This window comes from Podarcis muralis, chromosome 7 (genome assembly GCF_964188315.1).
Source record: "Podarcis muralis chromosome 7, rPodMur119.hap1.1, whole genome shotgun sequence".
NCBI classification, from domain to species: Eukaryota; Metazoa; Chordata; class Lepidosauria; order Squamata; family Lacertidae; genus Podarcis; species Podarcis muralis.
Genome location: NC_135661.1, coordinates 3,278,042 through 3,296,777, shown reverse-complemented (window position 1 = coordinate 3,296,777; position 18,736 = coordinate 3,278,042). Strand labels below are relative to the sequence as shown.

The 18,736-nt window shown below is 49.8% G+C and overlaps 1 protein-coding gene and 1 long non-coding RNA gene across 2 annotated transcripts; both read left to right on the top strand.

Moving 5' to 3' along the window:
* Positions 1-12,580: 12,580 nt before the first annotated feature.
* LOC144328342 (uncharacterized) lies at positions 12,581-16,067 on the top strand. Its single transcript, XM_077931033.1, has 11 exons — positions 12,581-12,720; positions 12,834-12,983; positions 13,186-13,328; positions 13,482-13,844; positions 14,017-14,136; positions 14,268-14,382; positions 14,650-14,784; positions 14,929-15,093; positions 15,263-15,424; positions 15,533-15,637; positions 15,756-16,067. Exons 1-11 carry the CDS (start codon positions 12,631-12,633, stop codon positions 15,888-15,890), a joined length of 1,683 nt encoding a protein of 560 aa, XP_077787159.1. The 5' UTR covers positions 12,581-12,630; the 3' UTR covers positions 15,891-16,067.
* Positions 16,068-16,104: 37 nt separating this feature from the next.
* On the top strand, positions 16,105-17,032 carry LOC144328343 (uncharacterized). Its single transcript, XR_013393523.1, has 3 exons — positions 16,105-16,172; positions 16,419-16,601; positions 16,691-17,032. It is a non-coding gene; the product is annotated as an uncharacterized LOC144328343 (long non-coding RNA).
* The last annotated feature ends 1,704 nt before the right edge of the window (positions 17,033-18,736 follow it).

Sequence of the window (18,736 nt, the reverse complement as noted above, 5' to 3'; positions counted from 1 at the left end):
CTCTTGCCCCTTACCATCTACCTGGCCCGGGGCGGGGCCTGAAGCCTCATAAGGACTGCTGCGCTCTGCTGCCCAGGAGGACTCTCCTGTGTGAGTGAGGGCCCTGCTCTTGCCGCTTACCATCTACCTGGCCCGGGGCGGGGCCTGAAGCCTCATAAGGACTGCTGCGCTCTGCTGCCCAGGAGGACTCTCCTGTGTGAGTGAGGCCCTGCTCTTGCCGCTTACCATCTACCTGGCCCGGGGCGGGGCCTGAAGCCTCATTAGGATTGCTGCGCTCTGCTGCCCAGGAGGACTCTGCTCTTGCCGCTTACCATCTACCTGGCCCGGGGCGGGGCCTGAAGCCTCATAAGGACTGCTGCGCTCTGCTGCCCAGGAGGACTCTCCTGTGTGAGTGAGGGCCCTGCTCTTGCCGCTTACTATCTACCTGGCCCAGGGCGGGGTCTGAAGCCTCATAAGGACTGCTGCGCTCTGCTGCCCAGGAGGACTCTCCTGTGTGAGTGTCTGAGGGCCCTGCTCTTGCCGCTTACAATCTACCTGGCCCAGGCCTGAAGCCTCATAAGGACTGCTGCGCTCTGCTGCCCAGGAGGACTCTGCTCTTGCCGCTTACCATCTACCTGTCCCGGGGCGGGGCCTGAAGCCTCATAAGGACTGCTGCGCTCTGCTGCCCAGGAGGACTCTCCTGTGTGAGTGAGGGCCCTGCTCTTGCCGCTTACCACCTACCTGGCCCAGGCCTGAAGCATCACAGGGACTGCTGCGCTCTGCTACCCAGGAGGACTCTCCTGTGTGAGTGTCTGGGGGCCCTGCTCCTTCCTGCCACTTACCACCTGGCCCAGGGCTGGGCCTGACGGGCCTCACTAGGACAGTTGCTGTTACTGCTGGAGGGGTGCAGAGTGCTTTTAAAATGTTTTAAAATTTTTCTTTTGAATTTTTTGTATGTGGGGTGGGGTGGGATGGATGTTTATTGGGCCTGGGAATTTGTTAGATTTTATCTTTTTGTAATTTTTATTAAAAGACTGATAACAACACTACTCGACAGTCTCCCAATGTGTAAATTGTTCTCTAGTTTGATTGGGGGTCTTGACACCTGGGGCTCCAGCTATTCACACCCACCTAGTGTTGTTATCAGTCTTTTAATTACCTGGGAATGTGCATCTGTGAAACATCCCAGGAAAGGGGTGAGCCCTTTGATCCAGGTTCTGGGAACTTAATGAGCTCAGCTGTCACAAGTTAAAATTATTAGCCCATAAGCTGGTCACTGGTGAATTTGAATGTAATCAAGAATTGTGATTGGGTCTGGGTTCTGGTTCCACGTGAGATTTGTGAATAAAGATCCTAAGAATGGCTGAGAAAGCGCGCTCTGCAACCTGCCATTCGCCCGGCTGTTAGCGGACCACCGTCCTGTGTCTCTTTGTAAGGGAGATTCCTGCTGACTTTGTAATGCGGATCTACTGAAAGACGTTGAAACTATCCTATCTCTGTCTTTGTTCTTAGAAGTGAGTATCTTAGTTAGCTATATTAAACAATCTCTTTATTTTATCTGCCTGCAAGATACAAAAGATGTGCCTGCTTTTTAAGCATGTTAACTTTGTGGTTTTTTTAATAAATTTTTAAAATAGAATCTTTTGTCTTATGTGCCAATCTGAGGGAAAATCGAAGTCCAACGCCTGACTACTTGGTTACGCTATACCTGATGAATTTCTGCCTGCAAGTTTGTGGAAGCAGCTTGCAGAGTGGGGCAACTGGTAACAAAGGAGCATAGTCTTTTCCCTTGGACTGTGCCTCCGGGTGCCCTGAGACGGAGTGGTGGCAGCATTACCATTTCTGTGGCGTTTTGTTTTGTCAAAAAGTAAATGGCTGCTGGCCTCCGTTCCAGAAACCTGACCCACATGGAGGGTAAGGGCAGGTGAGGGAGGGGCGAGTGGCCGGAGCCCCTTTACTACAACATTGTTTCTAAATTTATTGTTTTGCATTGTTTTAATTGTCTGTTTTAACCATATTTGCACAGCAGTTTATAATAATAATAATAATGATAATGATAATATATAATAATAATAATTTATACCCCGCCCATCAGGCTGGGCTTCCCTAGCCACTCTGGGCGGCTTCCAAAAGAATATTAAAATACTGGATTGTTTCAAGAAGTGGCAGAGAGATATTTCTAGATTTGTCTGGTGTCAGCGTGCTTGTGTTGTTCACTTGTGTTCCTTTGGTGGTGAGAGAGGTTGAGGTTGGCCTAGGTTGTGATTGTTTGTTTGTGATTGGCTGTGGTGATCTTTGTTTTCGTGTGTGAGTGAGGTGGGTGGGTGTTTTGGATCAGGTTAGCCATATTGATTTGTATGCTGTTGGTGGATTATTGTCATTGTCCTGTTGGGCTGTGTATGTGATAAAGGGGAGCCATACCGGGGTGAAGGTGGCTTCTTCTGTTTGTCCCCGTGTCAGTTTCAGTTTATTAGTTAATTTTTCTACTAGGGCTGTTTCCCATACTATTTGGTACCATTGGTCCATGCTTACTCCTGACAGGTCTCTCCAGTGTCTGGTTATGGTATTTCTGGCTGCTGAGAGCAGGTGGGTTATGAGTTCTTTGTGGTGTAAATGGGCATTGTTGTCTTGGAAGATGTTTAGTAGGGCCAATTCTGGGGTCATGTCTTTGCTCAGGTGCACCACAGGTTGCCAACTTCTCTCATTGTCCCCTTGGAACAAAGCTTCTCCTAATCCTATTTGACTGGCATTGGTTTGCATTTCAAAAGGAGGTTGCTGGTCAGGGGCTAGAATCACCCACAAACTTACAAGGGCTTGTGTTAACAACTCAGCGGCTTGCTTGAATTGGTGTAAGAGCCATTCCAGTACACACTGGATTTCTGCTCCCAGGGATTTGATGTTTCCCAAGCCCAATCTAAATCCGAAATCACTCACTTCTCCTTGAGCAAACTGACATTTATACATTTTAATGGTCAGGTTTGCATCTTGCAATTGGGCCAAAGCTCTCTGCACATGCTTAAGGTGTTCTGGCCATGACTTAGAAAAAATTAACTCAACTTCTTCCAATCCCTCCCATCTCCCTCTGAGCATGGACAAAGGATTTTCTAGGAGCTTGCCAAAAGCTGGCTGGTCTGACACAAACTCTGGGCTCCTTGAGTAAATCTCAACCAAAATTCCTAACAGATTTTGAACACAGAGGTGGGGTAGGATGGAATCCCAATCAAACCTAAAAACACTTTTACTCATAACATAACCACACTGTTTCCTAGGACTAAAGTTCTGTAAAAGACCCACCAAATCCCATTTCTTCTCCACACAAACATTTGCATTATAAAACATTTTTCGAAAAACAATAAACATATCGAGTGGGTCTATAAAGTCCTTGAGCTGTGGATAGAAAAACTCTTTTTCAGGCACAAAAGGGGTAAACTCTATTGTGCAAAGAGACTTTTCCGCAGTTTCTAAATGACCTAGGAGAGAGTGACCAAATCTCTGCTTTACTTCAAACGTGGCCAAATCTCCCACCATGGCAGAGGACTCAAAACTCTCCACAGCAGCTTGGCTGGGCTGAGCTGGCCCCCCTTTCTCTTCTTGCCTCTCAGCTTTTGGCTGACAGGATACGCTTGCATCTTTCACAGTCTGCGTCGCTAGGGGGGTCGCTGCAAGCTGCTGGAAAGGAACTGTAGATTTCAAAACCCCTTCCCCCAAAGTCAGGTTTGCACAAACTTGGGGTTCAGGGACTGGAACAAAGGGATCCCCCATAAAATCCTGGGAGGGAACTGAATCAATAGTTGCAGATTGGGGAATTAAATTTCCACCACTAGGATTACTCTTCCGAAAATCGGACTGGTTCAGCTGGGACAAAACTAAGTCTTTTGGCAGTCACAATATCAGAGTCTATGCTTCGAAAGGAAGGCACAACAATTCGATGAAGGTGAACGCTGGGAGGTGTGCTAGATGCTGAGGTGGGCCAGTTAACACCAGGGGTGGCAGTACATATTAAGCCAACCCTCTTCCCAACCGATTTCTCAGGAACAGCAGTCACAGCAGTTCCAGTGGTTTTGGGAGTTATAGCATCAGGCGCCCAACCTTCACCCCTCCCATCCGGGATAAGGCTTCCCTCAGCCCTCAAACCTTGAGGTGTTGTTCCCCAGTTTCCCATCCCCTGTACCTGGGTGGGTAAGACCTTGATGGAAAAAAGTTCACCGCAAGTTGTTGTTGGTAAACCTTAAATCCCCAATCGTTCCCCACCAGGACAGGACTTTTGCACACTTCAGGATCATGTACTATAGTTAGGTGCTTTCCATAGTACCCCTTATACGATACTGGAACAATGGCAGTAGGTTGAAAAATCTCATTCACACCATAGGGGCTAATCTTTAAGGGTTTAGCCTGCATCTGTATGGGCAAAACCAAATCTCTGGGCACACTGGTAATGTCAGACCCAGTGTCTCGGAAAGAGTTCACAGCAATTCCGTTGATCTCAATGGGGGCTGTAAACTTTGAATTAGCCCACTTCACATCAGGCACACTTGGAGCAGCACCAGTACTCACAGGTCCCACAATAACTGCACTTGAAGTGGCTACAGCTGGTTTGGAAGCTATAGCGTCAGGAGCTGCCCCACCCTTCCCCTCCGGGACCGGGCTTTCCCTAGTTCCTGGATCATGCGCACCGCAGGAGTCGAAGTCAAAACTGGAGGCTTCTTTTCACTTAATTGGGGGCAAACTGCTTTTATATGCCCCGGTTTCTTACAATAAAAGCACAGTCTGGAACTCGGAGACAATTTAGCACGTTCCCCACCTGCTGTAGAGGAGTCTTTTGCAGGAGTAGGGGGACCCCTGCTTTGATCTTTAACGGGAGGGCCGGACCTCCCGCCAGAAGCTGAGGCTGCCAGTCTGTACCCACCGGCCGGTCCCCTGTTTACCAGATGAGAATGATTTAGTCTAAAAGATTCTGCGAATTCTGTGGCTTCCTCTAAAGATCGTGGACTTTGGTCAGCAACCAAACTCGCAATTTCTGGAGACAGGTGGCGCATAAGTTGCTCTATTAGGGGTCTGTGTAAAAGGCGGATCTACATGGATCCTCATGGATCCTCCACTTTTTTAAAAAATAACTCCAACAAACGCAGTGTCAAATCACACCTAGAAGGCACACCTACAAACTGGACTATAAAAAACATGGATCCAACACCACAAAAACATGGATCTGAGGCACGGATCCTCATGAATTCATATGATTTTTGCACTAGATCAGCCCAAACTCACCGTCAAATTACATATCATGTCCAGGGGCATAGCCTGCACCACAAAAATCACGGATCCACGGCTTCCTGGCCATACCGTGGACTAAAAACGTGGTTTTGAAGCATGGATCTTCATGGATCCTCACACTTTTTGCATTGGGCCAACCCAAACTCACTGTCAAATCACATATCATAGCCAGGGGCACAGCCAACACCACAAAAAACTCGGATCCACGCCTGCCTGGCCATACCGTGGCCCAAAAACGTGGTTCCGAACCATGGATCCTCATGATTTTTGCAAAAGACCAGCCCAAAGTCACTATCAGATCAAACATCATGACCAGGGGCACAGCATCTACCACAAAAATCACTGATCCACGGCTTCCTGGCCATATCGTGGCCCAAAAACGTGGTTTCGAAGCACGGATCCTCATGGATCCTCACGCTTTTTGCATTAGGCCACACCTAAATCACTGTCAAATCACACATCATGGGCCAACCAAAACTCACTGTCAAATCACATATCATAGCCAGGTTCACAGCCTGCACCACAAAAAACTCGGATCCACACCTGCCTGGCCATACTGTGGCCCAAAAACGTGGTACCGAAGCATGGATCCTCATGATTTTTGCACTGGATCAGCCCAAAGTCACCATCAGATCAAATCTTGGGCATGGGCACAGCATCCACCACAAAAATTACGGATCCATGACTTCCTGGCCACTCCATGGCCCAAAAACGTGGTTCTGAACCACGGATCCTCATGGATCTTCATGCTTTTTACATTGGGCCACCCCAAACTCACTGTCAAATCACACATCATGGCCAGGGGCACAGCCTGCAACACAAAAAATTGAGATCCACGGCTTCCTGGCCATACCGTGGCCCAAAAACGTGGTTTCGAAGCACGGATCCTCACGCTTTTTGCATTGGGCCAACCCAAACTCACTGTCAAATCACACATCATATCCAGGGGCACAGCCTGCACCACAAAAAACTCAGATCCACGGCTTCCTGGCAACACCATGGACCAAAAACGTGGTTTTGAAGGTCGGATCCTCACGGATCCTAACGCTTTTTTCATTGGGCCAACCAAAACTCAACGGCAAATCACATATCATACCCAGGGGCACAGACTACACAACAAAAAACTCGGATCCACGGTTATCTGGCAACGGCATGGCCCAAGAACATGGTTTCGAAGCACGGATCCTCATGGATCCTCATTATTTTTGCACTAGATCAGCCCAAAGTCACCATCAGATCAAACATCATGGCCATGGGCACAGCATCCACCACAAAAATCACGGATCCACGGCTTCCTGGCCATACCGTGGACCAAAAACGTGGTTTTGAAGCATGGATCCTCATGGATCCTCACACTTTTTGCATTGGGCCAGCCCAAACTCACTGTCAAATCACACATCGTGTCCAGGGATACAACTTGCACCACAAAAAACTAGGATCCACAGCTTTCTGGTCATAACACGGCCCCAAAACGTGGTTTTGAAGCACGGATCCTCATGGATCCTCACACTTTTCGCATTGGGCCATCCCAAACACACCGTTAAATCACACATCATGTCCAGGGGCACAGCCTGCACCACAAAAATCATGGATCCATGGCTTCCTGGCCACTCCGTGGCCCAAAAACGTGGTTTCGAAGCACGGATCCTCATGGATCCTCACACATTTTGCATTGGGCCAACCCAAACTCACTGTCAAATCACATATCATGTCGAGGGGCACAGCCTGCACCACAAAAAACTAGGATCCATGGCTTCCTGGTCACACCACAGCTCAAAAACGTGGTTTCGAAGCACGGATCCTCATGGATCCTCATGCTTTTTGCATTGGGCCAACCCAAACTCGCTGTCAAATCACATATCATGTCCAGCGGCACAGCCTGCAACACAAAAATCACGGATCCACGGCTTCCTGGCGACACCGTAGCCCAAAAACGTGGTTTTGAAGGTCGGATCCTCACGGATCCTAACGCTTTTTTCATTGGGCCAACCAAAACTCAACGGCAAATCACATATCATACCCAGGGGCACAGACTACACAACAAAAAACTCGGATCCACGGTTATCTGGCAACGCCATGGCCCAAGAACATGGTTTCGAAGCACGGATCCTCATGGATCCTCATTATTTTTGCACTAGATCAACCCAAAGTCACCATCAGATCAAACATCATGGCCATGGGCACAGCATCCACCACAAAAATCACGGATCCACGGCTTCCTGGCAACACCATGGACCAAAAACGTGGTTTTGAAGCATGGATCCTCATGGATCCTCACACTTTTTGCATTGGGCCAGCCCAAACTCACTGTCAAATCACACATCGTGTCCAGGGATACAACTTGCACCACAAAAAACTAGGATCCACAGATTTCTGGTCATAACACGGCCCAAAAACGTGGTTTTGAAGCATGGATCCTCATGGATCCTCACACTTTTTGCATTGGGCCAGCCCAAACTCACTGTCAAATCACACATCGTGTCCAGGGATACAGCTTGCACCACAAAAAACTAGGATCCACAGGTTTCTGGTCATAACACGGCCCAAAAACGTGGTTTTGAAGCACGGATCCTCATGGATCTTCATGCTTTTTGCATTGGGCCAACCCAAACTCGCTGTCAAATCAAATATCATGTCCAGCGGCACAGCCTGCAACACAAAAATCACGGATCCACGGCTTCCTGGCGACACCGTAGCCCAAAAACGTGGTTTTGAAGCACGGATCCTCATGGATCCTCGTGCTTTTTGCACTAGATCAGCCCAAACTCACTGTCAAATCACACATCATGCCCAGGGGCATAGCTTGCACCGCAAAAAACTCGGATCCATGGGTTCCTGGTCATACCATGGCCAAAAAACGTGCTTTTGAAGCACGGATCCGGTACTATACCAGCTGCACTGGCTCCCGGTGGAGTACAGGATCAGGTTTAAGGTGCTGATTTTAACTTTTAAAGCCCTATATGGCCTAGGACCCTCGTGCCTACGGGACGCCTCTCCTGGTATGTCCCACCGAGAAATTTACGGTCTGCAAATAAAAACATCCTGAAGATCCCAGGCCACAGAGAGGTTAGGCTGGCCTCAACTAGAGCCAGGGCTTTCTCGGCTGCGGCTCCAATCTGGTGGACCGCTCTGTCACAAGAGACTAGGGCCCTGCAGGACCTGACATCTTTCCGCAGGGCCTGCAAGACAGAGCTGTTCCACCAGGCCTTTGGTCAGGGCGCAGCCTGACCCCCTCCTCTGGCAATCTGCACAGAATTTTGCTTAATGGTTGCCATCAATTTGATTTTAATTAATTTTATAATGAATGTTTTTAGAATGTTGGATTATTCTGTTTGTTGTTAGCCGCCCTGAGCCCAGCTTTGGCTGGAGAGGGCGGGATATAAATAAAAATTTGTTATTATTATTATTATTAAGTTCTTCAAAGCCACACACACCTTCGGCTGAAAGCCAAAGTTCAAAGTTCTGGGCCATTTTCGCAGAATACACAGCAATGCTGTCTGAGGGACAAGACTTATCCCCTTTTCAGAAAGCCCTCCGATAGTTCTCAGGATGGAGTCCATGCCTTTGCATGACTAATTTTTTTAAGCGCTCATAGTCATGGATTTGGGATGAGGGGAGATGGCCCATCAATTCGGCTAGGTCTCCACAAATTAGGGAGCGCAAAATTGGCATGTACATTTTCAGGGACACCCCCATATCTCGGCAGGTTACTTCAAAAAGAGTCAGATAACTCAGAACATCAGTGGGGGGCTGATATTTCGGAAATGCCCCCCAGTTAAGGTTGCTCAAAGTTAGCCCCGGAGGAGACTGTCTGCCATTTTCTCCTCCTGGCTCCTCGTGATTGTAGTCATACCTTGGAACAGGATGTCGAGACGCTCATCCCTCCGGACGCAGGTGTTCCGCCGCTGCGTATACACACGAGGGTCCAGGGAGAAATTCCTCCTCCTTCTCCGCCGCGTACCATTGCACCGCTCCACAAGTTTCCCAAGCTCTTACTGGCGAGTAGACCCGTCCCGGGGTGGGGGAACGCCTCTCACCGTTCTGCGAATGTCGCACGATGGACACTCTCGACGGTAGTCTCCCACAGACACTTCTTGCAGCTGCTGCGGCAGATCTTGATACTCATAAGCCATCCGGCTGACTCTCTGCCCCATAAGAATGGTTTTGCACCCACTCAACCGCATCGCCCTCTGAAAACTCCATCTCAAGTTTAGGCTCTGCATAAACAAGATAGTTCCCTCTAGGACGTGTGGAGGCCATCCCAGCTTCCATTTCCTCACAAGGTGCAATTTTAACTGGCGCAACCCTCTCTCTCTCCAAGTTGCAGGACTCTTGCCCACCCTTCCAAACAGTTCTTAATTCGCTGGCATCCACCAGCTCTCTCTCCGACTCGGGATCTCCCGAAAACCAGGAGGCGGATTCCACTCTGGGACTTGGAGGTTGGGGGGGGGGGTTGTCTCCGAAGGAAGGGAACTGCCTTCTCCACCCGGACCCCATTCGTCCACAGTTCGCAAAGTGTATTCCTGGGGAGCCCCGGCTTCCATAATTCCTGACTATCTCTATCCCCCCCAAAAATAAAACGCCTTAGTACACAAAAGATTTGTGCCAATTTAAAATCAAAGTGCCTTTCTGCAGGGAAGTTCCATCCCACCGCTGCCACCATGTAGTAAAGGGGCTCCTTTACTAATAATAATAATAATAAAATTTATTTATACCCCGCCCTCCCCAGCCAAGACTGGGCTCAGGGTGGCTAACAACCAATAATAAAAAAACGTTGATTAAAATACAATTTAAAAGATTAAGATACAACATTAAAACATTAGGATGCAGCCTCTTCATGGGAGGGAAAAGGAAATAGAAAGAGGGGGAGGGAATCAAACTGATTCTAAGCCAAAGGTCAGGTGGAACAACTCTGTCTTACAGACCCTGCGGAAAGAAATCAGATCCTGCAGGGCCCTGGTCTCATGAGACAGAGCGTTCCACCAGGCCGGAGCCAGTGTTGAGAAGGCCCTGGCTCTGGTTGAGGCTAATCTAACTTTCTTAGGGCCCGGGACCTCTAGGGTGTTGCTATATATGGACCTTGAGGCTCTCCGTGGGGCATACCAGGAGAGGCGGTCCCATAGGTACGAGGGTCCTAGGCTGTGAAGGGCTTTAAAGGTCAAAACCAGCACCTTAAATCTGACCCTGTACTCCACCGGGAAAAGCACTGGGTGAATATGCTCCCATGGCAGAGACCCCGTGAGGAGCCTCGCTGCAGCATTCTGCACCCGCTGGAGTTTCTGGGACAGATTCAAGGGCAGCCCCACGTAGAGCGAATTACAGTAGTCAAGCCTGGAGGTGACCATTGCATGGATCACTGTGGCCAGGTTGGGGCGGGAAAGGTAAGGGACCAACTGCTTGATGAGGCGAAGGTGGAAAAATGTCACCTTGGCTATTGTAACCTGCGTCTCCATGGAAAGGGAGGTGTCAAGGATTACACCCAAACTCTTAACCGAAGGCTTAAATGAAGAGAAGGATGAATAAGGTCTCTAAGGAAATGGAGGCCAGAGATTTTCAGTTTGTTTCCCAACCTACCTCGTCTGTGCTTTCCTGATGAGCACAAAAACATGAATGGGTCTGATCCATTCTTCACATTCTGATGTTCCTGTTTCTCTTTTCTCTTTTCTCATGGACAGGGAATTGATTTTGATGAAGATCAAATATCGGAAATCGGCCTGGAAGATGGGGAGGATCTTCCTCCAAGGTAATCCTGTGCTAATCCCCTCCCCCATAATCAATTGCTTTTAAAAAAAACCCCGGTCCATTTCTATGGTGGTGGTGCTTGGGGTCTTTGAAGGATGGGAGGCAATAAACCCTTTTGACAAAAGTGCTACTCCTGTCTCCCCTCAGCATCCCAACCACAGCTTCTCTGGATGCGGCTGATCTTCCTCCTGAAAGCGGCAGCAGGGACCAGCTGAACAACAGACTTACGGATTTCGTCGCAAGAATAAAGAGTGGGATGATCCGAAGGAAGGCGCTCCGAGATCTTTGCGCCTTCCTGCAGAAGATCCAGGAACATGTGAGTTGCGTGGCGAGTTCCCGCCTCCCCCACGGAAATAAAGACACAGGACACCAGTATTTTAGGTTAATGGGCAAAATTAGGCCACAACTTTATTGATTACAGGAATTGAGTGGTATTGGCTTAGGCATTGGTCCTATCGACTAACCGGCTTCAGCCTGATTGCTAGAAGACCGGCAAGGGTTAACCACCAGTAGGGGGAGTCCTGCTGATGTACATCAACTAGGAGCTCCCCCAGGGTCACCGCTCGGGGGCATGCCTTAGGCCCACACCTCCATAGGCTTCGGACAGGGCAACGCCCCACGGAATCCTTTACCTGACTACCCTTCGATATGGGGGAAGGTGATGGCGCTTCCTCCCCCCCACTCATCTGCATAACAATACCCTTACCAATGCCTAACCGCCAATGCCGAGGAAGTTGTGACGATTTGCTACGAGGTAGGCAAAAAGCCAAAAGGCTGGTGCCAATTTGCCAAGTGGAAAAAATTCCTACCAGGCCCCTTGACGGCGACCAACCGAAGTCCATAGCAATGTCAAAGAGCCAAACCTAAAGGGTGGGAGGGTGGGAAAACCGGAGCAGCTGGGGCGCTGGGAGAAAGAGGGAAATCCTCAGCCGCGCCGGCCCTAAATAGCGCGGGCCACGCCTCCCAGGCCAGCCGATTGGCTGGCAAGGGAGATTACACGCCCGAGGATTCCCTGCTCTCGCGGGGGCTGCAAGCCAGCCCCGAGTACGTGGGGGGAGGGCATGAAGCCCACAACCCCACCTCCTCTCCAGCTCAGAAGTGGCTTTACTGAAGGGAAGCATTGCAACCATGCAGGGCTGTCAAGGCCTTCAGGCTGCTGCTTCTAGGCCCATCCTGCAAGGTGCCCAAGGGACGATCAGGCATCCCAGCACATACTCAATTTGGAGAACAGAGCTGGGCCATAGTGAGTAAAGTGGCTGAGAAAAGAAGAAAAAAAGCAAACATTAGGAAAAGAGGGTTTAGGTTTAGGATGCTAAATGTTTTGGAATGTTTGGAATAAAAATGTTATAGGAAAAATGGTGATCAGTCCCTTCTCTGGGTTTCTTCTCAGCCATCGGCAGTGATTCATGCATGCTCCTATGGCCAACTGGTGGCGATTTCCTGCCTTTGTGCATTGGATCCGGACCCGGAGAGCAGGCAGCGGGCAGCAGAGGCTCTCTGCCATCTTCTGCCCATCCTGTGGCACAATGAAGGTAAGACTGGAAGAATGCATCCCAGCATGGGGTGGGGTGAGCAAGACCCAAACTAACCGTTTGGCTTTCCTTTGCAGAGACACTGGCAGGAACGTTAAGGAACCAAATGCTCATCATCGGAGCTGAGCAGGTCCTCGAATCCACCGGAGGACCGGTTCCTGGGCTGTTTGTGAATAACTGTCACTCTCTTGTCAGGGTAAGTCGCTGTCTCTCAAGCCACATGTTCTGGGTTCCGCAGAGGCAGCACCTGGGCTTTCTGCTCCCCAGCCCTGCCCTGTGGGCATCTCTGACCTTCCTCTCTCGCTTCAGGTCTTTGGCGCCTTTCTCCCTGCGGCGCAGCTCTTGGAGGCCATGTGCTTCCTGGCCAGAGACCTGGTTCTTGAGAGCAGCTTCGACCCCTTGGACATCTCCCACCTGCTGCAAGATTTCATCAAGCAGTTTGGCGGCACAAAAGTGAAGGTAAGGCGTCTTCAAAGGTAGGAGAGAAGAAGATTCTCCGCTTTGGTGTAGGGGAGGCAACCAATACTCCCCAGGACCCTGAGTGGTACCTTGGAAGGAAGAGGCTGTGGTGGCACAGGTCAAGGGTCCCTCTTTCAATGAGGGATGGAGACAGCCCCGCTTCCTTGTACTCTCCAAGCAACCCTCTCCTTTTCTCTGACAGGTGGAGGTGCTGCTGGAGGCCTTCTATAAGATCGCCCAGGGGCCTACAGTGCAAGGCAGGAACATGGCCGTCTTCGCGTTCTCCATCTTGGCGCACCACCACCTGGACAAAGTGGTGCAATATCTCCTCCAGTTTCCCTTCGGGTAAGGAGCCCTCCAGGTTCTACTGGGCTAAGGGGGAGGTTGGCAAGCTGCAGGGCTTGCTCAGAAAGCCCTTGCTGCCATTTCCTCTTTCTGGAGCATGGCAGCAAGCAGAAGACTTGAATCTGACCATTGCTCTTGTTTTTGCATTCACAGAGACTGCGAGAGAGTATGGAAGGAGGTTTTACCATCGGCCGATCCAGAAAAGCTGATCCATCTCATGGCCAAGCAGCTTTACCAAAGCCCCTTGGCGGAATCTGCCACCCAAGTGGTAAGGACCAACCACCTGCTTCCTGGCTTCCTTCTTCCCAGGGTAATATCGAGGGGTTCCTGTATTCTGCAGAAAAGCAGAGAAAGTGACTTGCACCCCTCTCTCTTCCAGCAACATCTCAGCAGCCTGTTGCACGCCATCCTCAGGATGGAGGACTACAAGGCAGCTGTGCGCCAGAACTTCCCACAGCTGCTGATCGCTCTCCTGGGGATGGTTGTCAACTTCCACTACTATCAGGAATTCCTCGGGTGAGTAGTGTGTTGCAAAGGGACCAATGGAGTCCTTTCCCCTTCAGCCTCGGGGGGTTTCCAGTCCAGCTTGCTTTTCCAAGGGAGGCTCTCCTTCAGGCGGCTGCTGGGGAAGGAATGTGAGTGTGTGCCAATGACCCTCCTGGTAAAACTGGCCTTGCTTTGGTTCCAGAGGGGCTAAGGAAGTTCTGCACCTCCTTCTTGGCACCACTGGAGAAGAAGTAGAGGCGGCCATCGTCAACCAACTTTTCTGCCGGGAGACTTTCAGCCAGGGGTTGTCTGCCATGGTGAGGTAAGAGGAAGAACGCGGTGACCTTCCCCAGTGGTCTGGCAAACGGAGCTGAAGGCACGGGATCGGACTGTGCCCGTTTGCTTCCTGCGGTGTCTTTCCCTTCCTTACCAAGATCTCCTTCTCCATTTCAGAGCTGTCGGAAAGCGAAGCTGGTGGATCCCTCCCATGGTGGAAAGCATCATCGCTGCTCTCGAGGACCAGGATTTTGCCGGGATGCCACAAGTCGCGGCAGCTATCTACATCGAGGTGAGGGGGACTGACGCGGGAGGAAATGGGTGCAGCAAGGAGGCCCTGGCTTGGTTTCTGCCGAGTGTTGGGCTACTTTGAGCCTAAGGACTGTTGCCTGTTTTAGTGCTCCTCAGAGTAGACCCATTGGATTTGATGTACATGGCAAACTTTGGTCCATTCACTTCAGTGGGTTTGCTCTGTGCAGAATTGCAAATGGTGGGCAAAAGGAGAACCTGCCTCAGCCTCTTATCCCTGAAGGGTTTCTTTCTCTTTGGGCCTCTTTAGCTGCTCAGCTGCCGTCTGGAGGTCTATCCCTGTGAAGATACACTGGAGCAGCTCCTCAACTGGCTGGAATACGACTGCCTGGAAGTCCGGAAGCTCAGCGTCAGAGGGATATCCCTGCTTCTGGACTCTGGCATGGCAAGTGATGCTCAGAGGAAGGGGGGGTACAGATCTCGATTCTAATCATGGCCCAGCACTCTTTTGCTGGCACAATACTGAAGGGCCTGTGCTAAAAGGCATGAGGCCTTTCAGATCTTTGAAAAGATTCTCTCTTTTGTGTAGGACCCTGCGCTTCTGCGGCTCTTCCTGAGGGATTCCCTCTCTTATGTAGAAGCTGATGTCCTCCCAGAGTTGATAGAGCTGGTAGACCAAGCCTACCATTCCAGGGAGCTGGGAGAGGAAGACCTGGAGATGCTGGCGGCAACCTACTGCGGCCTGGCTGCCCATGTGAGTATGAGGGGAAACATGACACCACACCCAATGGAGGAGGAATGCTTTGGAAGAGGAAGGGTGGGGTTTAGACTGGCATGCAGCGGAGATGTTCTGGCTTCAGGAGGGTGTTCCTCTGGAAAGTGATCTGATGAGAAACACAACCTCTGATATTTTCTGCCTATAGGAGGAAGCCTCCGTCCGGGAATCAGCCATCGAACATCTGGGGCTGCTTCGGGGCTGGGCGAGAGACCAAAGACTTCCCATTACAACAACAGAAAAGGAAGCCATTCGCGAACTGGTTGTGGTCCTCATTCACCTCGAAGACGAGGACCTTGAAGTGGCCAAGGTGAGGGCCAAAGAGGTGGACTTATGCAGTAGGAGGGAGGGATTGTTCTCAGGAGCTTCCGAGACTATGTACCGCAATTTGTAACCCTCTTCTCTTCTTGTGTTGCAGGCCGCAAGGAGGGCTCTTTCCCATCTAGCCCCAGAAGTCAAGTGGTGGGCTCATTCCAACAAATTTAGCCTCCACTTTGCTCTCCACCAGGCTGCCAAGCATCTGGTAAGGTCCCTCTGCCTTTGTTGGCAGCTTTGCCCAGGCATGTCTTTGGGAGTGCAAGGCTCTTCTGCTGCGCTCTCAAGCCTCTCTGATGCCACTTCTCCTTTGTCTTTGCCCACAGAGCAAGACCTTCAGCAAGGGCATCCTTCGGAGTGCTGCCTTATCATGTACGCAGCTGTCTGCCAACAGGCTGCCAGCAGTCTCCAGGGTGGCAGCTCTGCTTCTGGGTAAGTCAAGCAACGTTCTTCCCTGGTAGGGAGGGACAGAAACGTCTTGGTAACAATGGCAGGGAGGATGGACATGTCCCCAGGCCACCTGCTAGGTAGGCCTCCATCTGTGCCCAGATCTTGCTCTGAGTGCTCCGTGAGGGTGGAGGCCTCTAGAGCATACCTGTCCTCCTGCCGAGCTGCCTCTGTCTCCGCTTGCTTTGCACCCAGATGACGTCCCTTTTCTTGCCCTCTCTCTCTCTCTCTAGGTCATCTGGCTTTCCGGGATGCCAGTTTCATCCGCAATCAAGACATGGCATCCTATGGAACATGTGAGTGAGACGTACGGAGGGCAGGGAGGGATGCTTCTGCTGAGAAAGGTCTTCAGGGGAAGGCAAATTCTCAGATGTATGTTCAGGCAGAGGTGCCACAAGATGAACATGCAAAGAGAATTGGAATGTGACTTCACTGCTCTCTCTTACACACAAACACAGCTGACGGCTGTTTTCATATTGTTGATGGGTGGCTCTTTTCCTGTGCATCTCTGCCTTGCTCAACCTTTCTCCCTTGCCACTCAGGGCTGGAAGAGATGCAGCAGCACGAGGAAGAAGAGCTTAGGCAGACAGGGAGGAGCTGCCTGAACATCATGCAGCGGGCCTATAGACATCGGAAGAAAGGCAGGGTCCAGCGCTTTTTGAGGAGGATGCTCCACTGCGTTCACAGGGAACCTTACCCGAAGGACTTCCTGAGCTGCATGCCAGGTGAGTGAGGCATCTGGTGGGCTATTGGGACATCTGGTGGGCTGTTTGGATGGGACGTTTCTCAACGAGCCCCTTTCTCCTCCTGACAGAACATCCGGAGTAGCGCCAAGGCAACGTGGACACCAGAGTTGTGCTGCAGAGATACCATCTTCTGCTCTCCGCAGGATCCAGTCTGGACCAGCGCCAGGAACATCAACACCATCAGGATCGACCAAGAGGAGTGGTGCTGCCCTCACGACCCTCCGTACACAGCGGTAGGAAACCTTTTTGTTGTTGTGTTTCTTGTTGATGTTGTTTTTGATTGTTGATTTTATTGATTTTGAATCTCAGGGTGGTTCACAACACCAAGTATACGAAGCACAAAATAAATAATAAGAATAATCACTGCACAAAATTCATAATAAAAATATCAGAACATAATATAAATTAAATAAAAACATACTAAAAATAGCCACAAGACCAATGTATGCACACTAATAAACAATACAAGAGCCCTGAAACAACACTCCAGCCCACAAATACAAAATCTAAATCAACGTAACACATTTAACAACCATTTAAAACAACCCCACCTTCTTGAAGAAGGCTGATATATTAGATTTAGAAGGTTGGAATACGAGGTTTGGATGGCACGCCTACCTAACATACAACAAAGTGGCAGTGCATAAGGACTTTTAAAATCATATACAGTGGTACCTCGCAAGACGAATGCCTCGCAAGACAAAAAACTCGCTAGACGAAAGGTTTTTCCGTTTTCGAGTTGCCTCGCAAGACGAATTTCCCTATGGGCTTGCTTCGCAAGACGAAAACGTCTCGCGACTTTGTTTCCTTTGTCTAAAAACCGTTAAAACAAAGGGTGCTTAGCTTGAACAGCTGCAGTTGCGACTTGACTTTGAGGAGCAACTGTTAGCACGTGGTTTGGTAGCCTTTTCTCAGACTTTGCTCACTTTTGAAGCTTTTCCAAAACTTACCATTTGGTAAGTTAAACTTTTAAAACTTTTTGGGGGGGTTTGGATTTTGGGTTGCGGTGTTTGGGATTCAAGGACTTGGTGTTGTGGGGGGGTTTGCGATAATCTGGGAGCTTGTGGGGCTTTTTTTGGAATTTTTATGATTTTCTGTGACCATTGGGCCAGGTTGGTTTTTTTTGAAAATTTTTCTGAGTTTGAATTTCTGAGTGCTGGCTGGCTGGGGGAACAGTTGGGGAGGTTTCTGCAGGAATCTGGGAGCTTGTGGGGCTTTTTTTGGAATTTTTATGATTTTCTGTGACCATTGGGCCAGGTTGTTTTTTTTCAAAAAAAAATTCTGAGTTTGAATTTCTGAGTGCTGGCTGGCTGGGGGAACGGTTGGGGAGGTTTCTGCAGGAATCTGGGAGCTTGTGGGGCTTTTTTTGGAATTTTTATGATTTTCTGTGACCATTGGGCCAGGTTGTTTTTTTTCAAATTTTTTTTTCTGAGTTTGAATTTCTGAGTGCTGGCTGGCTGGGGGAACAGTTGGGGAGGTTTCTGCAGGAATCTGGGACCATTGGGTCATGTTGTTATTTTTTGAAATTTTTTTTTGTCTGGGTGGGGGAACAGTTGGGGAGGGGTTTGCAGCAGTTGGGGAGGGGCAGGGGGAGCAGTTGGGGAGGAGTTTGCAATTTCTGTGTGGTGGGTGGGTGGGTGTCTGTGGGAGCAGTTGAGGTTTTTGAAGACATTGGTGATTTTTGAAGCTTTTCCAAAACTTATTTTGCAGCCATTTGAGGTTTCTGAAGACTTCGGTGATTGATTGTTGAAGCTTTCCCAGAACTTCTCTTGCATCCATTTGGCAAGTTAAACTTTTAAAACTTTTTTGGGGGGGTTTGGATTTTGGATTTTGGGTTGGGGTGTTTGGGATTGGTTCTGGGTTTTAATTTCTGTGTGGTGGGTGGCTGGGTGCTTTTGAATTTTTTGGATTTGAAGCACATCACTGATTTCTTTTTCTTTTTCTGAGTTTACGAAGGTAAGAGCTGTGCTGCCATGGGACCCAAGAAGACTGCTGCTGCGGTGGCCGGCGAGAGGAAGAAGGAGAAGGTGACGCTGGAAATGAAGAAGGAGATCATCCGGAAGCACGACGGCGGAATGCGTGTGACGGACATCGCCAGGGAGTACGGGAGGAAT

What these genes read in the sequence shown, in the direction of transcription:
- LOC144328342 (XM_077931033.1), top strand. Translation starts at nt 12,631, where the DNA reads ATGCTCATCATCGGAGCTGAGCAGGTCCTCGAATCCACCGGAGGACCG. An exon ending in GGGTTGTCTGCCATGGTGAG is followed by an intron (nt 14,137 to 14,267) that starts GTAAGAGGAAGA and finishes TCTCCATTTCAG; the next exon opens with AGCTGTCGGAAAGCGAAGCT. An exon ending in AGGACCTTGAAGTGGCCAAG is followed by an intron (nt 15,425 to 15,532) that starts GTGAGGGCCAAA and finishes CTTGTGTTGCAG; the next exon opens with GCCGCAAGGAGGGCTCTTTC.